The sequence below is a fragment of the Motacilla alba genome, chromosome 1 (genome assembly GCF_015832195.1).
Source record: "Motacilla alba alba isolate MOTALB_02 chromosome 1, Motacilla_alba_V1.0_pri, whole genome shotgun sequence".
Lineage (NCBI taxonomy): Eukaryota > Metazoa > Chordata > Aves > Passeriformes > Motacillidae > Motacilla > Motacilla alba.
The window spans coordinates 21,420,433-21,446,664 of record NC_052016.1 but is presented as its reverse complement, the minus strand read 5'-3'; the positions used below and the strand labels follow the sequence as shown (position 1 = coordinate 21,446,664).

The following is a 26,232-nucleotide window of genomic DNA, read 5'->3' as shown; positions in this document are numbered from 1 at the left end:
CTGTGTCAGGAAATGAAGAAGAAAATATTTGCTCAAATACTTAAATTATTATTAAAAAGGGAAAAAGAAGGAAAACTCTGTAGAAACACAGCTTGCTATAAGCATGGTCAGGAATTGCATTGCACCATTCCCTTTTCATTTCACCATTCCACCTAATTACAGCTCCTTTCCCCACACTGACTTTCTCCGTTGTCACATTGCAATCTTTCTCTACTCAACTTTTGTAATAAAATATTAAAATGGAGAGACAAAATGGGAAAATAGGCTCAGTTTGTATTCTGTGACAGAAAAAAATTGTAAGAAAAAAGGGAAAGTGGGAAATAAAGAACTACAAGGTATTCAGATTCTTTAAATTTAAAAATCTTTACACTCCACTGTATTTTGAGGATTACTGGACAGAATCTAAATATCCTGAAGAAGGGCTATGTGTAGCCATAATGATCAAGATGAAATTGAAACCATTAGTAGGGATTATTTATGGTAATTTAAGCTACAGAGATTAATTGCGTTTTGGCATTTAATTGTTTTTTTCTTTTTTTTTTTAATTTAAAATTTAGAATCTCCATGTTTCTCTTACTGCCTTAGAAAATAGTAATTCCTTCTAATTCCAGAGGAATCTAGAGTTATTCTGTCTCTAAATTAATTTTCTGCTTACAAGAAGAAGATTAGGCAGACAATGCATATTTAGATATTTCATACACTAGACGTAGATTTACCTTGTCGCCTTCAGAGAAAGTCATTCCATCAATGGCCCTTTTCCAAGTAATCTCTGGAACAGGTTCTCCTTCTGCTTCACAGATGAGAGTTGCTTTCCCATTCTCAAATGTGGTTTCATTTTTAAGTTGTATTATTTGAGGCTGCACTGTTAAAAATACAAATTGCATTACTGATCCTGCACAAGTAATGTAATGTCAAAATCTATCATTAAAACCATCTTGGTTTTACTCAAACAACTTTTTTATTATTATTAACTAAATGTTTAATGTTATTATCTATAAAATCAATTAACTTTTCTGACATCAACTTGCACAGCAACCATATCTGTATGTCCCATGGTGGGGGCACGCTTCTTTGGTGGGGTAGAGTGGGATGGGTCCTGGCTGGTCCTGGCTTGGTGGCTGTGTTTATGTGCTTTTTTCCCCTTAGGAACAGGCTGCCCAGGAGCCTGATGATTCTCCCTCCCTGGAGACAACCAAAACCCAGCTAGATTTGTCCCGAGATATCTACTCTGTCTGACTCTGCACTAGATGGTCTCCAGAGGCGCTTTCCCATCTCAGGCATTCTTTGATTCTATAATAACCAGTGTTTGTCTTCAAATGCATATTATTCAGTTATGCATTCTTCAAATCATCCCACTTTATAGCCTGAATTACATATCAGCTACATCTTTCAATCTATACCGTACCTTATCAGGTTATTTATACATACAATACAATTTCTGGTTACATGTGAATATTTTTATATTGAGGATTTATCTGTACAATATCACACAAGAAGTCTGTATTAGTACGGTGCATAGAATATTACTCTCTTCCATGACATCCAAGTATCTTAATTAAAATGTTTTTTGTCCTATATATTACCTCATATACAATGATTAATAAGTTTCTCTGAGTCTATTCCCCTTATACATTGAAGAAGACACTCATCCCCCTGGAAAACCCAACATGTAATCCTGTAATAGGAATATGATTCAATATGCTTACACCTAAAAGCAGTGAATAAAATTTACATGAGTGAATCAAACATTGGGCAGCTTTAATATGAACTTCATCAGCTTTAAGTACATTTGTTGAAAGCAATGTATTTTCCAAGCAGTTTCTCTGAGCTTCATTTCTCAGGGAGCACTACTACAGTGTATTCCTTATGAAACAGAAAATAAAGAGATGTAATTTGTTTTCTAATGGGGTTACTAACGTCGTGTGCTATGTAGAACAGTAATACTGGCTTATGTTCATGAATCAAAATTGGAAAGATACTCATTCAGGTTGGAATGGGCACCAGAAGAGCTTCTTGATCAACCACCTCATCAACACAGCATCAACAGACTCTGCTCAGGGATTTGTAAAGCACTATTTTGAAAAATGCCATGAACAGAGAGTAGACAGCCTCTCCTCAGCCTATTGCAGTGCCTGGCTCTCCTGGTGAGGAGTGTCTTCCTTATGTCCAGTCTCCTGCTTCATTTTATGACTCTCCTTTTCTCCATATTCCTTCTGTTGCTTCTCCACTGTCCGTTCACCCTTGACTAATATGAATAAACTATTGTGTGTTTACTGTATACCAATGATAAACAAGTAGCATTTTATCTAAGAAAGCACTGAACTAAATATCCTGCTTCTTTAATATATAATCTATGATGAATGAGATCGTGTGATGAAAGGAAACACCCTGAGTGATGAGGAATTCTTGAAATTTCAACTGGATGCAGATTTATTGGATGCAGTAGAAGGTAGCAAGCAACTCCTTGCTTGGAGTTAGTCAGGATATAAATTTGGCCAAGAAAATACTAAACTCCTCTCTGGTACAAAAAGGGATGTCAGTGGAAAGACCGAAAATTCCCACCATAATTGGAGACAAAACATAAAAAGATAATTATGTTAAATAAAATAACTTTTATATATATATAAGTTTTATAAATATATAATAATATATAATAATTATATATATATATATATATAATACACATATATATACACACACACACACTTATAACTTATTTATAAAATAACTTCACTATTACTCTCTCACTTTCAGGACCATTCAAATGCCCATGAAGTATTTCACCTTGGCACTCAAGCCTTCTATTTCTATAGCCATATCACCTGGCTACAAAATAAACTGTTCTATCCTTTCATTACTTTGATTTATCATCCTCCCTGGAAAAAAGGAAAGAGCTATAGCAGACATGACGCCTTTTTTTTTTTTTTTTAGAGGGATCATATTTAGTATTTCATGCCAAAAATTCTCAAAATTTATAATTATTTATTATTTACATCAAAATCCGTTCCCCATCTGGACAACACAGCAAACAATGTAATTTGCTCAAGATGATGCATGTTCCAAAACACAAAAATAATCCTTAACCTTAGACTTATTCTGAATTCCTTTAAGACCTTCTTCAAATGGATCACTACAAGATAAAAAGTTTTAGCTTGACATTTTAGACAAGAGTACCTGACATTTAAAGGAATAAGCACTGATTAATCATCAAATACATCTAGCTGACAGTTATTACTTGGAAGAAGAGAGCTCATATGGGGGATATTATTTAATTAACTCATTTTTGTAGGTCACAAGTCATAACTTACTTTTGACTAGAAGTTTTTATACTGTTTGAATACTTTTCAATGACATTTTGGACATTGGAAAATATTAAAATACATTTGTGTACATGTAAATAAGACTATTTGAAAATGACAAAACTAGTTTTGACAGAAATACTGGAACAGCCATTTCCCCCACCCTCCTGCCTCAAATTTTTTAACTGTTCTTTCTAAATTGATAAGGTCATTCTCAAACTGAGTTGGTATTTGCTTTTTGTATTAAAGAAAATATGAAGCAAATAAAAATACAGAGCCTTGTAATGCAAATTCAGGAAGCCTTCAGGGTTTTGCTGCTTTCTTCAGACAAAAATATTGAAATATAGATGCTGTGATGTAGTTGAAACATTTTTAAGCTAAATGACCTGGCTCAAATGAAAGAATGCTTGAATATAGAAAGGAGCTAAACTTCATTAAAAATATTTAAGGTAAGGAACTAAAATTACTAGACATGCATTGTTAAATATGAACAGAGTGATGATGCCAAAATAAAGAAACAACATTTACTGATTGGAAAGTTTGTTTTCTGAGACAAGAAGGCTGGTTTTCAGTTTCCTGACACTTCCTCAGTAAACAAGTTCCTCTCAGATTCCTTCCTTGGACTATTCTGGATTTGTCTCATTGCTGTGTATGTACAGCCTCCCCATAAAGCCTATGATGAACATTGATAGCAGTCTGAGGCTTTTGCTTACAACCAGTTTCTTGGAAAAGGTACACAATTTATTGAATTCACAGACTTCTACCCTTCTACCTTTAACAAAAACCTGCAAAGCAAAACATATAAAGCTTGAGATGGTCCTGCTTATGTTTCACCAAAAGAATTATTTTTACACAGTTTGATATTGATACAAACTTGTTTGTACTGATGAGAGGCCTAGTGTATGTCTGTATGGCTGCCTGATGAATCACTTGATTAATATATCCCAGGAGGAATCATCCCTTCCTGCTGTCCTCCTGCACAGACACATTTGAATCAGGTGGCAAAACTGCAACCCCATCCTCCTGGACAATCCTGGTACAATTTGAGCTTAGTAAACAAGCTACAGCCCAGCATGGAAATATCTAAGAAAGAGGTTTCAGGAATTTGATTCCTAATATGATAAGGATTCGGACACATACCAGTATGAAATGCTGACCTGACTTAGTGCACCATGAACTGAGTCTCTCTCTTTGGATGGCATTATTGAAACATGTTAAAATGTACTACTTCACACTCAGAAGAGTTTAAGACTTGTCTTCTGGGACAACTGTCATCATCGTCTTTATAGATTGGGTATTTTTTATTTCAAAAAGTAGAAGTATTCAAAAAAAGTGAGGAAGTAATAAGGAGGAAAAAGGAATGCAGAAAACACATGAACTTCTAATGATGTTCATGTTTTAGCTTTTATATTTTTCAGATTCTGTGCTGCTTTAGTGTGTAGCTCTGATCTTCATATTAGGGGATGGTGAGCTCTCTTCACAGAGTAGGTAGACAAAACAATTCCTTCTCTAGCTGGAGACCAAGGACAAATTATCCAAATCGCAGGCCCAAGAGCACAAACAACAGTGGACTGAAGAGAGAAAAATAAGAAGGATGGGACTTCATAACCTAAAGCTATAATTGGACAATCAACTCCAATATGCTAACGGACCAGAACTTATAAAAGTGAGAGACCTTGTGACTGGTCGTCCATTTTTTGGGTTCACCTGGGATGTGGCCCTGGCTGGGCTCTTGTACTCTCCAGGGTGTCTCCATTGAAGCCTTCTAATAAACACCTACTTTATTCTTTAACTCCTACCTAGTTTCTGTTTCAGGTCAGCCTTCACAAGGCATCAGTAACATTACATCAGTTAGAGTTGAGCTGTACTTCGTGAAGATGCAATTGCTGAACTTAATGACATCTGGAAGGAGCAGGCACAGCTAGCTCCATACACAGATCCATGGCATACTCCTTCTAGAGATATCAGTGAATTTAAATTAAAAGCTTCCATGTATGTATTGAATAGCATCTCATGACAAACAAAACAAACCACAAAAAGCATATTAAAACACATATAAATTTATTTACTAAGCCCAAAAGAAAGTTATTACAATATCCTCCACGCACTAAAAAAATAAATGCAGCATTGAGACTGAAAATAAGGGAAAAATTTAGATAATTCATCACCTCATTCTCAGAAGCACAAGACAGACTTTTTGGTTCCAAGATGAATGGATTTTGAAGGACTAAATTAACATAAAAGTTTTGATTTTTAGCCCTTGAAATAAACACAAGAGGGATAAGATAGGAGAGGCCAATTATATTTCCTCCTTTGTCAGATGACAGATAACAAAAATATATTAATAACAGCATATAGTTTCTCAATAATCAATAAAATTACACTTTGAATGTAAAAAACTGAAACAAATTTTCCACTAAACAACATTCAGATTAATATTAAGAAGGCATCCAGAAAATAAAAATAGTATGTGTTTAAAATATACATTAAGTACAAATGTCTTTTTTAATGCTTTTTGAGGTATCCTCTTGATTTTCATGAAATCATTGGTCAGAACCCACTGAAAGGACAATGAAATACTTTTACAATAAAATATTACTCAGACTGCCCTCTCTCTGATTATGTAGGTAAAACACCAATATCATAGAAAACTTAACTTATGCTAGAACTCCCTTAAAGTTTTTATTTTTTTGATTCTGATTAAAGAAAGAATATATTTTCTTTCCAGGAAAATAAATTATTAAACATATAGATGTAGCTTTCTGTGACCTAAGTAAAGAGAATACTTCTTGAAAACCTCAACACTAAGTATCATCAAATTGTATAACCACATATTTGAGTGATAAAGAAGTAGAAATAAGCAACTGGAGCAAACAGAATGAAACCCCTAGGAATATAAACACTAGTCATATTAATTACAAACATGTCTTGAATTAAAGCAAATTTTCTTTCATTTATTCTGATGATATTTTTTATTCTAACATAAATAAAGACTACTGCCATCACCTTGGAGAAGAAATGATGAAGAAATGAATGTTTACTTTGGAGAAAGTAAGATGTAGGAAGTGTCAATGTATTGAATTTATTGACTGTTTTTAAATCAACTGTTTTTTATTATGTAATTTTTGGAATTTTTTTGTGGTTTTCCATAGATATAAAAATGTGGTATTTCATAATTAAAAATTATAATTTAGATGTATCTAAACACACAAATTTACAAATATGGCTGGTTACTACAGGGAAAAAAAAAGAAGAAATAAAGTGTAACAGTGTGAGTGAAAGTGATAGCTACGAAATAGAGATAAATACAAAGAACATTTTAAAAGAATTTAAGGATGAATACCTATGGTTTCAAGCTGTTCAGCAGTAAACATAAATGAATTTAAATTAAAAACCTTAGCACAAGTTCTAAGCATTAATAGATAAGATCTTTTAGGTAGTAATTGCTAATGATACAAAAAAAAAAAAAAAAAAAACAAACCCAAAAAAACCCAAAAAAACCCCCCCAAAAAAAACTATAGCAGATAAGAGGAGGGCCCAAAGATAATCAAATCATATCAACAAAGACTGAGAGAAACAGGGTTTTTTCTCTCTTTTTACAACAAAGCACTGATACAGATGAAGGGGGAATGCAGGGTATGGGCCTATAGGTTTCCACACCTGTATCAGAGCTGCAGAAAAACTGTCAGAGAAAGCATTTTATATCAGAATAAAAAAGGGGTTTTTAGCATTGATACTGAAAAAACCCAAAGTAAAACTAAGGAATCTAGGTCATGCATGGAAACTAAATATGTAGCTATTACATGACACTGAAATGAGCATGTCTATTCAAAAGTCCTGTGTTCTAGAAAGTTTAAATAGTGAATTCTATAATATTACTATTATTTTTATTGCATTATGGTTGTATTACTGTTATTATGAGTTTTGACACTGCCAGACCCGTGTTGCAGAAACAGTAGTCATTGCCCTAAGGAATTTGCCTTGTAAATTAAAATTAAAGATAGCAGACATGTGAGACAAATAAGCTAATGAAGTGAGAGAAAAAAATGCAATTTAATAGGTCAATTTAACATAAACAAGTTGTTTGTGTACTATTTAGCTATAATAACCAGCCATCTGCCTTGTCATTTTCAGACTGACACTTTCTTTAACACATTTAATGGAAAAAAAAGATGAGTAGTTGTTGGCTGTATATATGACAGCATATAATCTGTGTGAATGAGAAAAAAAGTGAAGTTTATTGTCGGAGACATTAAAATCCTGCTCCATTACAAATTAGCTATAACCTCTTAGGACAGAGATTTGGGAGAGACTCTAGAGAGTTCTGTGGAAACTCAAACACAAGAAATTATTTTCCATGCAAGAAAGACAACTACTAAGAAATTTAGGAGTTTAGGATGTCATGGAAACATTAAGGATGTGTAGGTTCATAATGGATTTAAACCAACTGTTTTGTTGGTTTAAACCATTGTATCTAATAAAACAGTAGGATTTCGCTTTCCATGGAGTCCCCAGAAAAGTGGTTGTTAAAAGATGAAAAATATATACAGGAAATCCTCACTCTTAGTCTGGTGTATCCTTTTCCCTATTCCTTTCATTAAAACCTTGCTCTAGGCAAGGAAGTAAACCATGTAAATTTCAGGAACACTTAAAATTACTTGTATAACACACACAGTTATTTCTGACTGAAATTTCCCCAAATTAATATCAACATTAGAAAGTAATTTCTATTCATTCCTTTTTTTTTTTTTTAAGTTTGGAAATGAAGTTGAATTAAATATTTCAGTTTTCCAAACCAAGATGTGGTACTTCTTGAGGCTGGGATAAAATTTAAAATTTTATTTCATCTTCTTTCCTTTGAAAAGAAATTGAAAATAACTCTCTAGTACCTGAGAATAACCCAATGCTTAGGCAATCCACCTGGAGTATAGAGCTGGAAATGACACAGCATCAAGAGTTTCTCAAAGAGGAGACAGTGGGATGTATGTGAACACAGCCATGTTCACCTGACACCATGGCTTCAGCCTCAGGCTCCCAGGCCCCAAATGCCAGCGTTATACAGCCCAACATTTACCTTCTTCAATGTCAATTATCAGATTACTCTCTCTTGTTAGAACTCTTTCACTTTCATAAATTATTGTTAGCTTTAGCTAGGAATTAATGTTAAATATTTGATTTTTTTTCTTTTTTTAAATGGGGAATTAATTTCCTCTGTCCTAAGTATGGCATTCAACTGTTCAAATGAAAATTATTGTTCTCTATAATACAAGCTATATTTAATGTAACAAAAACCCAACACATTCATTTTTGTAAGTTACAGTCTTTTTGTTTTACACAGTGATTCTGAGGGTTGTTTTCTATATTCTCATGAATACCACCACATCAAGAAAAATAAACAAAGAAAATTAGGAAGATCTCTGGCATTGCCTTACTAAAAACCCTCACTGCTTAGAATTTCCCCCTTTCTCCTCTTGGTTTTCTTGCAAGCAGTCAACTTCTAAATTAAAACCGGAGTGAATTAACTATTTAACACTCCATTGTATACTGCATGTGAATAGCAGAAAAGCAAATGCTGAGGATAATCTTTTCAAAATGAAATTCAGATGGAAAGGTTTAAGTAGACTACAGGGACAAAAGTTGTAAAATCATACAGAAAGCACTTAGCTGCATCAGTAGGCACTTTGCAGAAATACTGTTTAACTGAAAATTGTGAATTAACATCTATTTCCTTACTGTTTACATTTTAAAAGGAAAGATGGGTCATATTATCCAGTACTTACCAAAAACTTGAAGGATTGTCTGTTTTTTGTCATTTCCTGCTTTGTTTTTAGCATTACAGATATAAGGACCAGCATCGATATTTTTTATATCTCTTATTGTTAGTTGTGTATTGCTTCCTCTCAGGACATATTTTTCATTTTCTTCAATAAGTTTACCATTCCTAAAAAAAAAAACCAAAAAAAAACAAAAAAACAAAAATAAAGTATAAATCAGCCACTAAGTTCCAGTAACAATGTGCTATAGAAGCATCGATAGGCTAAAAATAATATTTGAGGGAAGAGACTACTATTGTATACCAGTCTCAAAAATCACAATAAAATTGTCAGGTTAAAATATATATATATATATATATATATATATATATATATATATATATATATATATATGCATAAAAATATTATAATAACTTTATGTTTAAATGTTCAATATTGACCTAATGTTAGAAATTTTCTAATGTTAGAAAAATGGCTGTGGATAGGATTCTAACATATGGCTTACATTCAAGGGAGGGCATAAGGAAATTGGTTATATATTGTATGTGAAAAACTATTAAAAGCATATTTTTAAGTGTAACTGCTGCAGTTCACAGTAGTAAAAATGTAGCAACTTATAAAAAAATTAAATTACATTCACGTAGAGCCTATTGGCACATCAAGAACCCATCCAAATTATTTCCTCTCAGTTGCTGTTGGCTAGCCACAACTTAGCAAGCAGGCATGTCTCCAGATGTTAGAATGAGTTGTGACCAGATGGTACAGAAATAATAAAATCTGCAGGCAATTCTGAGGGCTGATTGAGGCTTGACTGGTCCATTTGAGCACCTTGGCCTACACACAGCTGCTTTTTCATGAGGGCATTACACAAACATTATATTCTATTCAACATTCCTAATTTAGGACATTAATTTTTTTTCAAGATTTGAACAAAAATTATTTCCATTTTATTCTCATATAATTATAACTACACATATTTCATATTTTCCTAAATAATTTTTTCTCTAAAAGTGAGGATATGGCTTTTTTCTTGGGAGAATCATAACTGTTAGTAGGAGCACCCTGATATCTATATAGTTTGCACTTAGTACTAAAACACTTTTGTAAATAATTCTAATCCACTTAGTTACCAAGTTCAAGACATTATTATGATACTTGTTCATTTCCTTTGCAAAGAAAATCACAGAACAGGAAAGTCCTAATTTTCCATATTAGATAGTCTAACAGAAAACCAAACCTAACCAAAACCAGAACAAACAGAAAAAGCCACCCAAACCCACTACACAACAACAAACAAAGAAACAAAAAACAACAAACAATGACAAACAACCAAAAACCCCCTAGTGCTTTCTTTTAGGAGACTAAAGTATGTATTCAAGGTTAGAAGTAATTCCCAGGTACCTTTTTTCACAATCACTGATATCTATAGCAGTTTCTCAGCAGAAATGAGATTATGAATATTTCCCTGGACCCTCTAGTGAACAGAGAGATTCATATTGATGCTGATCTTGGATAACAGGAAAACATGAATAGTATACTTAAAGTGGATTATTTCTTTTGTAAGATAATTCTAAGTCCTGTCATCAAAGACCAGGAAATTGATCCAGCTAAACTTTAGGAGGGTAAGTTATCTCCACAGCTATAAACAATGTTTTCAGTAGGACTATTCACACGAGTAAAGATTTCCAGTTCATGACCTGTAGTTACATTAGGATCGTTATCTTTCACTCCTGGCTAATTTAATTCCATTAGTGTATTGCCTCTCTGAAGGTTAGGCTTTACATTAATGTAATATCAGCTTCAACAGAGATCCCAGTGCAATGGAGAATTAATTAGATTCTCTTAGTCCATGAAATATCAACAAAATATATACATATATGAAATAGAGCACCAACTGAACTTCGATGATCTTTCTTCTTGACAAGGTATTTCAAAGTGACTAATTTTTATAAGTGCTCTAAAGAATTTTTGGAGAAAAAATTACATATTAGTTCAGATGCATCTATTTTAAATTGATCAAATCTAAATATCATCAGCATCTGGAAATAAAAATGGTCAACATAAATAGTTCAACTTCACCCCATTAGCTAGTGTCTGAAAGAGCTAAAAGCTTGAGACTATTGTCCGGCATCTTGCTTACAGACAACACACAGAGATAGGAGTCTCTTCAGTAGTAGTGTCATCGATTTAAAAAATACAGATATTTTTCATGGCCTATCTGAAGTTGATCTGTTCAAATCAGTCCATTGGAAACCAAAAAGGAATCAAGGGTAGTAAAAACTGAAATAATTTACTTTTTAGTTGAATAAAATAGCAGTGGACTGTAAAACTACATTTGAATAGATCCAGATTCTGCAGGCCTTAATAAAGGAACTTCATTAGACTGATGAGCGAATAATGTTGTGAGAGCCCATTTTAAAAGCCAACAAAGACAGAAAGATATGGAAATGCATATAACACAAGTCCTCAGTCTTGATGAACCAGCTTAATAAGCATGGATATACTTTTTATACCATGAAGTCAAAATCCTACAGCAGAATGAAGTAAAAAATAATTTACTACCCTTTTTATCAGTACTTTTCCACAGCTCTCCAGGAGATTGAATATACTTCAGATTGTTTTGCAATGAGACATCAGGAAAAGCTATAATTATGATTTTCTGTTAGAATATCTACCACCATCTCTCTGAGGCCATTAGCTATACCTAGCTATTCAGAGAATTCAGAAAACAGACTTCCATTAAATCACTTTACTACACCTGCCCATTTAAAAAATGTTTAACCTGAGACAAATAAAATAAAATTACCTAACTCCCATAGATAAAGGTTGAGGTTGGGTTTAAAATGGAACAGAATTCCATTAATTTGCTGTGACCAATAATTATAGTCCTTACAAAATCACTAGTAAAACTTTATCAAATTCAAGACATAATTCCACTTGTTTATTAAACTGAAACATAATAAAACTGATCTTAGTACCAACTTTCAACGTCAAAAAACACACTAAACAGGACAATATAAGGACTAATTTGCTATTAATTCTGAAAAACATATTCAGTTAGCTTCTCAGTGGATGACAAGCATATTAATACTAGATAAATTAGTTTAGATAAACTTCCAGAACACTCACTGACAATGATTTTTAGATTTTTCTCAAAATCAAGAAAAATTACGCTGATCAGGTTTTCCTATGCTCAGTCTTATTTCTAAAAAAATCCCTGTCTGAACTATTGTAGAAAACCAAAATCTTTATCTTGATATACTTTTTAGATAAGAACAAGGACAGGAGAGGGGATCAGCTGATTATGAAATCATGGACCTGAAAAGGGACTTGAAAATTTTAGGACAGAGATTTCAGAAATTTGATGCAGAAATTTAGGACTGGAATACAATTTAGTTTTGTTTGCTTTCTCTAAAAATAGAAGGAATTCTCTTCCCCCATTTTTTCCTGCTTGCATATCAATAATAATATCTTGTCCCAGGGATAAATGTTCTTTTTAATGTATCATTTTACAAAATCCCAGTTTCAGCAAATAGAAAAAAAATATTTATTTTGTACTGACAGGAATTTACACCCTAATCAGATGAAATTAAAAAAGAATCAAAGGGGGGAAAAAAACATCAAAAGGGAAGGAAGGGACATCAATACTCCTCATTATGAGATAGTTCCTGACAGAGGAACAGAAGTTTGCACATGTGTGATTCAATATCCAGTCCACAAGCCTAAAAAGCTTCTGGAAAATCATTAAAAAATATATTTAATGAATGGTTTAAAAATTTAGCTCCTCAAGGGCTGTCCAGCCAAAGAGAAATCTTTCAGTGGGCTCTGATCAGTGTACACAGAAATAAGTGTCTCTCCAAGACACTTGGCCTGTGTGCATACTATGGTATTTATAAAACATTAAACAATCCCACAACTGTTAATGGAGATATCCACAAATTGTGGAAATTTATGTAATCTTCCTTAATATATACTATGATGCTTGTTGTCATACACCAAACCCATTTAGGATAGCAGAATTCAGGCAACTCTTACAAATTTTGTTCAGATAGGAGAGACATTTTTAAAGTACTTCAAAGACATCAAATAAAAATAATATTATTTGAATTTAATATCAGTTCTTTGATTTGGGCTATACATATTTTGGGTTTATTTTTTTCTCCTCTATACTAAATTTTGAATTCTAAGCCACATTAGGGAATTAACTTTGCATTCTATTTATTTACATGTCCTGGGATTCAAATTGCATGAGAGAAAAATTCAGCTTCACAACTGACCTATGGCATAACAAGATTAAGATATCAAAGGAGAGGAACTTATTCTAAGATTGTTCAAGTGTTCCAAAGGAGATGAAGAATTGATGAAAATCACTTCTATGCCCATTTTGAAAATGGGATGACCTTTTAATCCACTTGAAATAGTATAAGTAGATGCAAATTATTCAGGTCTAAAATAGAAATGTGCACTGGTTTGAGGTATTGAGATACTTTACATTCAGGAATGATGCATATCTTTGTTGAAATTGAAAGAACCCAGAGTAAATAGATATTAAAATTTTTACAAATGTTATATGGTAAGTGTTCCCAAATGACATAGCTATACTATGCTCATGTCATTGATATAATGAAAAAAACACACATGAGATTTAAAAGCAATTCCATTTTCAAAGTATTTTATATTGATAAAATTATATCAAGTTACGATGAAACTTATTCAATGACACATTGCAGGGTCCTACAAGTGTCTAAATTTGTACCTCTTTCTGAATCTCATTGAAATAGAGAGTTAAGGTTAAGATCTATTTTTACAAACGTGGAAAGTGTTACCTTTTTTTTTTATTGGTACTGCTGACCTTTACTGGATACTTATTTATTGAATAAATGCATATCTGTGCATTTATGTGCAGAAGTCGTTGTTAGATTGTTCTTGTACTTGTTTTTGAGATGTGGACTTATTTCTTTTCCACTCACACATGAAGAAATAATGACAATATGGTATTTTTGTTACTTTTTACATTTACCTCACTTGCTGGCAACCTGAGTGCGATTGAATTTGTGTGAGTCTGTTCACACATTAATGCTTAATCCAGCTTTAGCAGTGAGAATAGAAATGGACAGAAAATTCTCTTAAAATTCAGTGGAAAAATTAAGGTTGCACAGATTAATGGACTGTGATAGAAAATCAGGACACATTAAAACAATGTGCTCTGATGTGGAGACCTCAACTGAACTCACCTGTACCAAGCGATCTCAGGTGGAGGCGACCCAGTGGCTCTGCAGAACAGAGTTATTGCCTCTCCTCGATCTGCCGTGGCATTGAAGGATTTCTGCAGTAGAATGATTGCAGGGGGGACTGAAAAATAAAACACCATTTCCAATGAATGAAAAATAAAATATTTTAGGTGTTCCTGGAGAAATTTAAAATGCAGGCTCCTTTGCTAATTTGGGAATTTAGGGTTACAATTAGGGATCAAGTTACCATGTGAATCATTGTTAGTAGCATTTCTTTACTTTTCCTAAATACAGGATTTTTAATATTTTCAGGACATTTATCGTTTTTTTAATAGAATAAATTTTTCCAACTCTTTTTCAGCAGTTCTTCAATTTTCTTACAGAACATTCTAAGATGACTGAAATTACACCTAACATGTATAAGACAATACATACATAAGACATAAAAATATGCCCTGATGTTAGATACTGTTTCTAAAAGAGGGATCAGTATACAGGAGTCTCGATTATGCACATTCAATTCCTTTCACTGAGCTCCAGCAAACTTCCCAGGCAGGAATATCACCAGTTTCCAAAGGGCAAGTGTGATGCAATGGATTCACCACTGCAATGAGTGTGCACCTAATGGATGCAATCTATTTGTATTTCCAAAAAATTATTTTTGTTCCAATAGTGACAAGTGCTTTCTGTTCTTGATGGGATTAAGTTATTATAAAAATAACATTTATAACTTTAATAATAATAAAATAACATTTTTAACTGTTATAAAATCCTAACAGTTTGCAAAGAACCTCTACCCAACCGAAAAAATAGCAATAATATTTGAGACAGAACAACTCACAGGCTGATATTTAACACATCTGTTTACATATCTTCTTCTATTAATTAACATGCAAATATGAAGTGTTCAAGGCAAGATTGGATGGAGGTCTGAGGAACTAGGTGCAGCAGGTGTCCCTGCCCACGGCGGGTGTTTGAAACTAGATGGTCTTTAAAGTCCTTTCAATCCAAACTATTCTGTGTTTCTATGAGACATAAAAATAAAAACAATCCAAGCAGATTGGATGGAAGTTGATATGTGGAGAAGAATAAATGCCACAGAAAGTGAGAGGAAAGGGAAAAGATTAGAGCTTCACAAAATAGAGGTCAGCTAGCAAGAACATCTTGGGAGATGACAGAGTGACTCAGTTATCCTTTTTTTCATTACTCTTTACTAGTGAGAAGATGAAACAGGCAACCCCAATGAATTTGGTTTTAGTGTTCCATTGCACTCCACCAGACTTTTCTCACCTACTTTCAACTATCAAAACCAACTGTTGTGGCTCTCTACCAAATATTTCAGAAGCCTTTTCACTTCTGAATCTTAAATATATCAAACCAATATAAAATCATGTACCAGAATTACCAATGATAAGTAATTGTGTGTTTTTATGTACTTTTCACACTTTTTAATGGTGTGTTTCATAGTGTTTCACAGATCACTTCTTTCCTATCTGAAATTGCATGGGCCATTACTCAGCACACAAAACTCTTCTGCTGTTCAATGGGAATTTATCCATCTCCAATAAAAAAAAAACCACAACACTACTTAGAAAGCTTTTAATGCATTTTAGCTATTTTGCAGTGCATTCTAATGTCTGGACCTTGAAAGTAGTTGGGAACATGAGGAGATAACTCTTTGCTAGAAGTAGCAGGCTCTTCACTGTTCACCCCTAAGAACTACAGGACTGTGACCTGGTTCAGCGCATTACTTAAGTGCTTCAATCTTCTGAGAGATACTGCAATGACAATGAAATGAAATATTATTTTCTCTTTTGAAAAGTAAAATTTTATTTTGCTCATCATTTTTCAAGGAATAAATCTGTTTTTATGCTTGTATGTAAATAGGTTGGATCTAAAGTGTAAAGCTACAAGAGGAAAAGTGAAATGAAAGTACGCTGGTAAGTCTCATTTCATATTTAAAGCAGAGTGGCCAAACTCAGTCCCATATAACTGCGTAAATAGCTCTCTTTCATTAACTTCACTGAGATCAGGATGACTATTTAATTTATGGAACTTCTCAGATAGTACAAAGTAAATCTAAGAAGTACATTAGGGAAAAATAATTTTTAAAAAAAGGAAAGAAAGGAATAGGGAAAACCAAAGAGAGAAGAACAATTAAAGAAACTTTTGTTTACAGGAGGACTTGAATTCTTTCATTCTCCTCTATATCAACCATTTGTAATTATAGAAAATCATGACATTCAGATCTCACTGTAAATACAACTAGAAAAGAAATGCTACAAAAATTTTAGTGTTGAAAGTAGAAAAGAAACATAAACATTAGATTTCTAAGAGATAATCCAGCTGGCAATTTTTTACCCATTATAACCCTCCATGGATTTCCATACATTAGAAATTACTCTGATATCAAACTTTGTTGCAAGATTTAGTTATTTTTGAGCAAATCTGCAAACTGTTCATATGCAAACTTTAATTAAAAAAAATGAACTACTAAAATTAACATGGTATACCAGATTTCATAAAGCACCCCTAAGCTCTTTTGTTACAGTTTATCCTGCTTTGGAGACCTTATATACTTCTATCCTGATTTAGCTGAAACCTGGACAACTTTTTCATTGGACTCAATGCTCCTTGTGGGTCCTTTCCAATTCACCTCATTCTGTGATTCTTATTATAGAAATATAGTTTATATAGATCTTGCATATTCCTGTAGATTCTACAGTGACTATAACAAGATGAGTAAATAAACAGTAAAGCTTTAAAGTTGAAAAACTTTTACAAACAAATACTTTCATGATAATATTTTCTTTTTATTGCAAGCTTAGATTATCCTCCAAAGTAAGTATTTCTTATTTCTCTTTAGGAAAAGGAGATGCAATGGAAATGTGGCCATGTAGCTTTTGGTGGCTGATAAACTGATCCTTTTCTTCTTTCTTTTTTTTTTTTTTTTTTTCTTTTTGTTTTTGAATCCAGTTCATTTATGGGCTTTCTTTTCACCAAAAACCACTATAGTTTTTTCTTTTTTTCTGCATTTTAATATTACTCTAAAAGCTTTTTTGGATCAAATTTTATCCCTTCAACTTATGTAGGCAAACCTATTTATTACTATAAATGAAGCAGGAAATAGCTCTTAATTGGTGTCACTCTACATGACCAACCATGTCATAATCACTTATTTGGCAGCTCCTTCTAAGACTGAAGTTTAGAGGTGAGTGTTAACATTCTTGCCTAGAGTCATATTAAATATAAAAACGGCAAGATTTTTTTTCTTATAATTCAGCAAAAAATTATGTGAAGTCAGACCATGGCTTGCAAACCAATGTTTGCAACAGACTTTCAGCTCAACTGCATATAAATACCATATAGAGATGAAAGGTAATCAGAAGGTGGATTCATATCCCTGTACATAAATAGAAGCAGAGGAAAAATCTCATTTGGCATTTTAAATGCTACCAGATGCACTGTTGGAATTGTACATAACCAGGAGTCATGGTAATGCAGCACCAGAATGTACTGCCTACAACAATCTAGAGGATCCTGCCTCAGATGTTGCTGTTTGACAATGTGGACTAAGAAATACCTGTGCCAGAAGCTGCTCTTCCTGCTGAAACTAGCTGTGAGTTCACCTTACATTATGACTTGTGTTTACTGGGGTTTACTGGGAAGGACCAGTCAAAGGCAAAGCATTTAAAGCTCTGAACCTAAGACACGCTGTGGAAGAATTTCACTAAAAAGCTGACATTAAACAGCCTGCAGAGATAAAAAATGCCCTTTATGAACAGTGTCCTTTCCAGGCAATATATGAAGAGATAGTTATCTTTCAACAGGTCAATGCAGAGTTTGAGAGAGGTTGAGTTAAATGCTCCCTCTTGTCTCAATTCATTGCTTGTCCTTCTTAGAGGTCTATTATAAACTAATAAAATGTAAAATGCAAATTTTCAGGTAATTCCTCAAATATTTTATTCCTCACAAAAATAAAATTTGAAAAAATCTGTAACTAATACTGTTAATAAAATGTATCTATGACTTTTGGCACAGCTCATAAAGTACGTTTCACAGTGGAGGTGAATAATTATGAAAAATCAAGTGTGGTTTTTTTAAGAGTAAATGACAAAACACTGAAAAAAAAACTGAACTGAACTACTAGAATCTGAAATTTAAATCTTGAAATAATTATTATACTGTAAATGATGAATATTAATGATCCATGCTTTACATATCTATATTTACTGATATTATGACATATAATGAATTCTATTACACAGTATAGTAGATTTTTTTTTTAGTAGTAAGGAATTACATTTATAGGAAACCAGTACTAAACAGATGCAACAATTATATTAAGTAGTTAATAAGGGTTTTTTAGAAGTTGATATATGTTGAAATAGGCCATAATAATCAAATAAAGCAAGAAGACAATTCTTCAACTTTACTCCTTACCATTCACAATAACAACTATGTCCCGAAAGTCAATTTCTCCTCTTGCTTCCACTCTTCCTTCACATCTGTAAACTCCTTCATCACTTTTATTGATCTTAAGAATTTGGAGATTATTGTTTGCTAAAACTGCAAATCGATCTAGAAAGAAAAATAAGAGATCAAGTGGCATAAATCAAGTAAATCAAGACAACACAAGAAATACTAACTCAAATGAATAATATTTAAGTACTTTCTCTGTACAATCAGAATGCTCATTGACAAAACATTTGTACATTTAAAAAGAAAATGTAGGCTGAGAAATTTGGGATTTCTTCATTACAAAACACATTGAATTTCCTAGGATTCAATCTGGATTTTCCATCCATAATTTCCTACTTACTCCAAGGAGTAATCAACTGTAAGTTAAATAACAATTTATTGCAAAATGAGTGGAACACTTGTGAGCTTTTACACAGAATAACAAAAAGATTAAATGAAAAAAAAATACTAAAAAAAAATAATTGAGCAATTTTTAATAAAATAAGCAACAAAATACTGTTTCCCTCTCTATCTAGACTATCTGTTTTTGTGCCCATTCTACAGCCCAATGTTTAATGATTTTCGGCTTGCTTGCCCTCCTTCCCTCCTCCTGCTCCTTTCTTCATTCACTCTTGGTCAATGATGTATTTCATCACCCTCTAACACTTCACAGAAATGGGTACAAAGACATAACCTAAAAAAAGGAAAGCATTCTATCTTCTGCAAAGGCCAGCATAAACTGAAATTCAGTAGACATTTTGAGGAGCTGAAGGACACTGTAAAATCAGGCTCTAAAAGAAAACCATGTGCACACCTTTCTGCACATGCAGCAGCAAAATTATAATCTTCAGGAGTAAACTGATTTTTCCTCTTCCTTCTCTCTGAACTAGTGTATTGGGTTTCAGTGTTGATCTGTTGGCCTCAAGGATCAGATATCTCCTTTGTAATCCATGGAAGACCCTATGCTACAGCAAATTCATCCTGAACTGCAACCCAGAAAAAGGATCCACACTGGAAATGTTACAGACTGACCACAGGCCCCATTCCCCAATCTCCCTGCATTCCTTGGGGTGGGTGAGGTAGAGGAGTCAGCAATGAAAGAGTAAAGACTGGAAAAAAGGAGAGGGGAGATATTGCTTTAATTTTGTCTTTGTGTTTCACCATCAAACACTATTTAATTTGCAATAAATTTAATTAATTTTGCCCTCCGTCAAACCCATTTTGCTAATGCTGGTGAGCGTTCTTCCTGTCTTAATCTCAACACAATTTTTGTCTCATTTTCTCCCATAATCTTGTTGTCTTTAGTTTTTTTTGGCAAGACTTTGGGAGGGATACAGAAGTGTCTTCTTTGAGAAGCTTCTAGAAGTTTCACCTATGTCCTAGAGAGCCATTGCCAGCAGGCTCTACAAAGGACCTGCCCCTGGCCGAGGCTGTCAGCAACTCTGGGACAACTGATTTAAGAAAGGGAAAATTAACGTGCAACAGCAATTGCAAACAGGGGAGGAGTGAGAAGAATTGAGCAGAACTACCCTGAAGACATCCAGGTGAGCGAAGATGGAGGAAGAGGAGGTGTCAGAGCAGAGACTCCCTGGCAGGCCATGGTGCACACCATAGAGGGGCAGCTGTGCCCCTGATGCCCATCAGGTCCACAAGGCAGCAAAGATCCCCCTGCAGCCCCTGGATGACCTGGTCAGACCAGATGGATGCCTGAAGGGGACTGTGACCCTGTGGGAAATCTGTGCTGGAGCAGGCTCCTTGTCAGGACCTGTGAACCCATGGAGAGAGGAACCTGTGCCAAAGAAGGTTTTGTGTCAGGACTGGGATGCCCATGGGGGACCCATACTGGAGTGGATTTTGAAGAACTGAAGGCTGTTGGAAGGATTGCTGGTTTTCATGGAGGTGTCCCCACGCTGGAGCAGGGGAAGAGTATGAAGAGACAATGTTTGGAGTCATGTTAAGACCGAGAAGAAAGAAGGTGTGGGGGAAAGGTGCAATTTAAGACTTTTATTTCTCACTATCCTACTCTGATTCTGTTGGTAATTATATTTTCCTCTAGTCAAATCTGTTTTGCCCATGATGGCAATTGGCAAGTGATTTCTGCATGTCCAAATCTTGATCCATGAGCCTTTTGTTATATTCTCCCTCTCCTGTCCAGTTTCAGAGGAGGTGATTGAGCAGCTTCGGTGACATCTGGTATCCAGCCAAGGTCAACCTCTTGAGGAGGTTAAGTGAGAGAAAGGCAGGGTGGGTGCCTGGAAGCTCACCAAGGTAAACCCACCAAAATGGGTGGGTTAATGCACTCTTCTGAGGAAAATGACTTCCTACAATTCACTGAATGCGGGTTTTGAAGAACATGAACCCCTGTTATTCAGCTGTTGTTCTTGTTCTATTTTTTACCTTTCAGTATTGGAGGATGATGAGATTTAGCATTTAACTTTCATTTTTAACTAGCAAACAAATAACTTCTGTACTAGTAGCAAGAATTCTACCATAAAATGAAGAGAGAAATGAAAAAAAAAAAAAAAAGAAAATCATGCTTCACCTGATAGAAGCTTACAGGACATTAACATCATCAACATATTTACGCTAATTATATCTGGTTTGTTAAAGTTATGCTTGAATATTAATGCCATTTCATACACTACCTCATACAAAATATATCTTTTCCTGTTCTGTTCCTACACAATTACCTACACTGAATCATGCCTCCAAATATTTTGAAATGGGGAGATCCATCCCCTCTTTAAACCTTTAAGCATTGGTAAACCTTTTTTGGTTGTTTTTTGTTGTTGTTTGTTTGTTTTTGGAGGGGTTTTTTGTTGGTTTTTTTACCATAGACATGCAATGTGTGAGATGAACAGGAGGGCTGGATGTGATGTCCATTTTTATAAAACACTGAAAAAATGAGGATTCACTTAGTATCAGGAAACAAAAATTTAACGTTGGCTGGATGACTTTTCAACTTTCATTGTAGAAAAATTGATACAGCAGTAGATATTCCCATGAGTACACCAGAAGTTCACTGGTGCCATGGATATCTTGATAAAATTGTGTCCTTTACTAAACAGATTCAAGTTGGTCAATCTGGAAGTAGCTGGGCATTACACTACTTCAGATCATCATTGCATTGTCTGGACTCAACCCCCTCAACTTTAAACACCTGATTTAGAAGAACAGTCAGTTGCATGACCTCCCCCTTCAGCCATATCACATGTTAAGTGGTGTGGCTGACAAGAAGGGCTTATGTATTTTCAGCACCACTCAACCCAATATGGAGGAATTTTTGGCTCATGGTTTGCAAATTTTGCTGTATGTGTACCAGGCTTTGAGCCAGAATGTCCAATAAAATACTGTCTAATATTAGGACATTACTAAAGAGCTGTTGAATAAAATATCAAAGCTTTTGGAAAATATTGAAGACCAGGACTTTTAATAAACCTTTTTCTCATACAACTGGCCATTCTTTTGTAATATCTTCTAAACACAAAATTAACACAGCATGTTGACCATCTTAAAGCAAGCAATCACCATTGCACGTTAGTTAATACAAATGTGTTTTAATGGCCTACATGAACTCTGCAGGGCAATGGCACCACATCTCCAGTACTGCAACTAGAACTGGACAAGCTACTGATTTGAAGTGGAAAAGAAATATCAGAGACTATGCTACACTAAGGAAGCAGCACGACCATATTGCAATAGCCTGCCCAATATGATCTAGAGGGTGAATCTGGCTCATTAGAAGCCTGCCTTAAGTCATCTTTCAGAATAAAAGAGAATTTGATCATCATCATTTGTAGATTTTGAAACTGGAATTCTAATATAAAACAGAATCATATTTATTTCACTAGGCATGAAAAAATTTCCTAAGACAGTGGGCATACTGTTTTTCACCTGCATTGTAAACCCATATAAACAAAACTCACAACGTTTATGTTGTCCTATTTTTATGTGATTTAAAACTACTACCTCCCAAACATGACTGGAATTGTATTTGGATACTGTTCTAGATCAGAACATAAGGAAAGTATTCTACTATTTAACTTAAAATGTGTTTCTATCTATGTATCTTTTACCACTGTGAAAGAAAATGGTTAAAAAAAAAGTTTATGCATTAAAATTTTAAAAACTCAATTTTCAATGTGTATGAATTTGATGGAGAAAGGAAATGCTGCTTCATCTGCTTCACTAATCTTACAGGTTGCTTGAAAACCAAAATGGCAATAAAAAATTCGACAGAGATCTTTGGGGCAGTTCTACTTTTTGAAGCTCCATCATCCTCAAACGACCATTTCCTAGATTGCTAACTTTTTTTTTTATCTTCTGGGTTCTTATTTTTGAAAATTTTCTATGTTTAATTATATATATGTTTATGTAAATAAATTGCAATTTTTTTTTCTGAGTGTAGAAGTTTGCTGTTTCCTTTTAGTCTCCATGTCTAGATGACAGAAGAAAGAGAATATACCAAATAAGAAAGAAGTTTAATCAAAACTTTCTTTCCCAATGGAGGAACAAAAGAGTGAATCCAGAAATATCAACCAAGCTTTTTTTTTCGCCCTGAACAACTGTTCCACATTTGCTTATTTGACTTCATAAAGCCCCCAACAAACTTTTCATTTTCATTCTGAAATAAAGAAAAACAATAAACTTTGAAAGAATAAGAATTTTAAATATGTACTGCCACTCTGAGTTTCATTATATGCAGAGAGAAAAACTGATGGGAAATTAGAAAAGCTGATTAATTAGCAATGTTAGTTCCATTTCCAGAAAATGTAAAAAAAAATCCTGTTTTGACAATAATGACTGAGACAGTGCTGAAGAAAAAAGATTCAAAGTTTTTGTGGGGTAAGTAGAAAAAAATACTATACTATACTATACTATACTATACTATACTATACTATACTATACTATACTAAAAAATATTTGTCTAGGTAATTGCCTCTCTAGAGACTTAGAACATTCATGTGGGGAAGGTGAGATTTATCTTAATCCAAGCTTTATCAGTCCAGCCTCAGCAGATTACTTACATCCCAGTTACTTGTAACTCAGAGGGTAAGAAGCAAACTCTCACAATAATGCAAAATGCCTCTCTACCTGGAATTCTCTGAGCAACTGGGCAAGTATCACAAAGTCAGGGCTGTGCAGGGTCAGTATCACAGCTTGCCCTGCAGTGAAGTTCATCTCTGTGTGTTTTAAAGGTGTTCAACTCCTACAGAAAAGGCGCATCAGGAAGAGATCCTGCGAGGGAGCTCCCAGCAATCTTTTGGGCATTTGGACACTCATGTTACAGCTAGGCAAAATTCCCAATTGGAAAAAAGACTCATGGGGGAAACCATTGTACACAGATTCTCTACAGATCACAGAACCTGGTAAAATTACATTTAAGCTGACAGACTAATCAAAATCCACCACAAATTCCACTAGGACTTTAAAAAGAGCTTTTTAAAAAAAAATGTTTTAATATTAATTGGAATGTATAACTTAAAGAGTTACCAAAATACTAACTGTCAGCAATAGTTGTGACTTCCTCATTCCGATACAACCAGCTGACAATGGGAGCAGGTGAACTCGTAACACGGCAAACAACTTCTGCATCTTCTCCCTGCCTGAACTCTTGTGGAGATACTATGTCCCGAAAAGTGAGCTTTTCTGAAAAGGAAAAAATAAAAAAAAAGAAAACAGAATACAGTAGTAGGAGTCTTACCCTTAACATAGCATTAAAATTATATTCAATAACAAATAAGATAATCACCACTATTAAATCTTCTTATTGTTATAGTGTAGAATTACTTCCATAACATAATTTTTCCACATAAGACTCAAATCATCCTGGACTTAGCCTGTAAAAATTACTTTACAATCCTTTTGTATTATGCAAAATTTTGATTATTTCTATACATTCTGCAGGTTTTATAAACCTATTTTCATTTTTTTCAATGTTCCAGAACACAGTTTTTAAACTCTAGGACTTAGCAGTTTATATATTCATGTTGATAGTTTATTTACTCTCTCATGGATTTTATTCCTCATTATTCTGTTATCGAATTAAAACCTCATGTTTTTATTCTATTAGTTCTTCCAGAAAAACCATTAAAATTTGGAAAATTCCCACGAGAAAAGTGGAATTTTTGCCTCACTGCGAAAAACAGCAGCTGAGTAAAATACAATATTAAAAGGCCAGTGAGAAACTATTAGGTCTATTATGACTATTAGGTCATAAGAAATTATATCATTATTTTTAGGAGCTAACAATACTGTTTTAGGTCTGCTGAGGTTTTTAATTTTTCCAAACTCAAATAACCAAATGATATTTGATTTTCCACATGTGTTGAATACATCTAGTATTTTTAGAAGTCCAAGATGCTATTGATCCATGATCTCATATAAGATCTAATGCAGTTGACTAGCATGCAAAAAAAAAAAAAAAACTAAATCTGGAAGAATTCTTGCATACAGGATAAACAAACCAGCCTATGTTCTCTCAGGTCAAAGATGGCCAATAACACTTCAGAGTAAATTTTGGGGAGCTTATGCCAGAGATGCAGCTTCATCTCTGCATTTTTGTATTGGTATGAGTGCAGTGAAGCCTCAAAGAATCCACACACTTCACACAGCAGAGGGAGAACAGTTTTGTTGTTACATCTCTCATACATTTTTTATGAAGTCAGAAAAAAACCTCTCACAGACATCTGAGAGTCCTAAAAATCAGGCCCTAAGACTACCAACAAGTAATTCTGCTTTCTTCTTACATCACAAATATGAATAAGGAAATTTTACATATCTGCTCCCACAAACCTTAACATTACTTGTGTAGGTTTGAAGGTTTGTCTGACCTCAGAATTATTAAAATTAACACATGCAAATGCTTCTAAAGATTTCTACTTTTCTCAGCATTCTGCTGATGAAGTAACTGACAGTTTTATGCATACAAATGAATTCTTGAAAAATTGAAATCCTTTGTTTGTGAGGTTTCAAGCCACCATGTAATAATCACTTCTAACTGCTACCACCCTTTTATTGGTTATTTTATCAGAAGATTTTTTTTAATCTTCTTTTTTAATCAGTGTCTTTTTTTATCTGAGTTATCTGTACCTCTCAGAAGCAGTGCTTTACCATTCTACTCTGTGTTTTTTTGTGTCATTATAATTCCTTCACATTTAAAAAGCCTGTTCTCCAATGAACTTAGATCCTAACTCAGCTGATGGGCTGCTGGCATATGCCCCATCTTTCACTAACAAAGACCTTGCCTCACATCTTCACTGCGCTTGTTTAATGCACAGCTTTTAGATATTTTTGATTGATCAAAAGAATGTGATACAATGTAGTTATTCAACAGTGAGAAAAAAAAGCTACTCAAATCTCTCAGAGAATCTCATACAATAGAGTGCATTTACTTTTCAAATACACTCCTCAACTCGTTGCTTGCAATTGAAATCCATTTTGGTTACTTATCACACTGAGCTTCAA

General features: G+C 33.9%; 1 protein-coding gene across 2 annotated transcripts in view; it reads right to left on the bottom strand.

Annotated features, from left to right (window-relative positions):
* The window catches only part of NCAM2 (neural cell adhesion molecule 2), a 276,541-nt gene that overhangs the window by 107,901 nt on the left and 142,408 nt on the right, over nucleotides 1-26,232 (bottom strand). For both annotated transcript variants that reach the window (XM_038156028.1, XM_038156020.1), the window contains exons 4-8: nucleotides 24,271-24,414; nucleotides 18,748-18,885; nucleotides 14,308-14,425; nucleotides 9,080-9,240; nucleotides 717-862 (exon numbers count right to left, since the gene is read on the bottom strand). In XM_038156028.1, coding sequence (XP_038011956.1) covers nucleotides 717-862; nucleotides 9,080-9,240; nucleotides 14,308-14,425; nucleotides 18,748-18,885; nucleotides 24,271-24,414 — 707 coding nt within the window. The remainder of the gene's footprint in view (nucleotides 1-716; nucleotides 863-9,079; nucleotides 9,241-14,307; nucleotides 14,426-18,747; nucleotides 18,886-24,270; nucleotides 24,415-26,232) is intronic.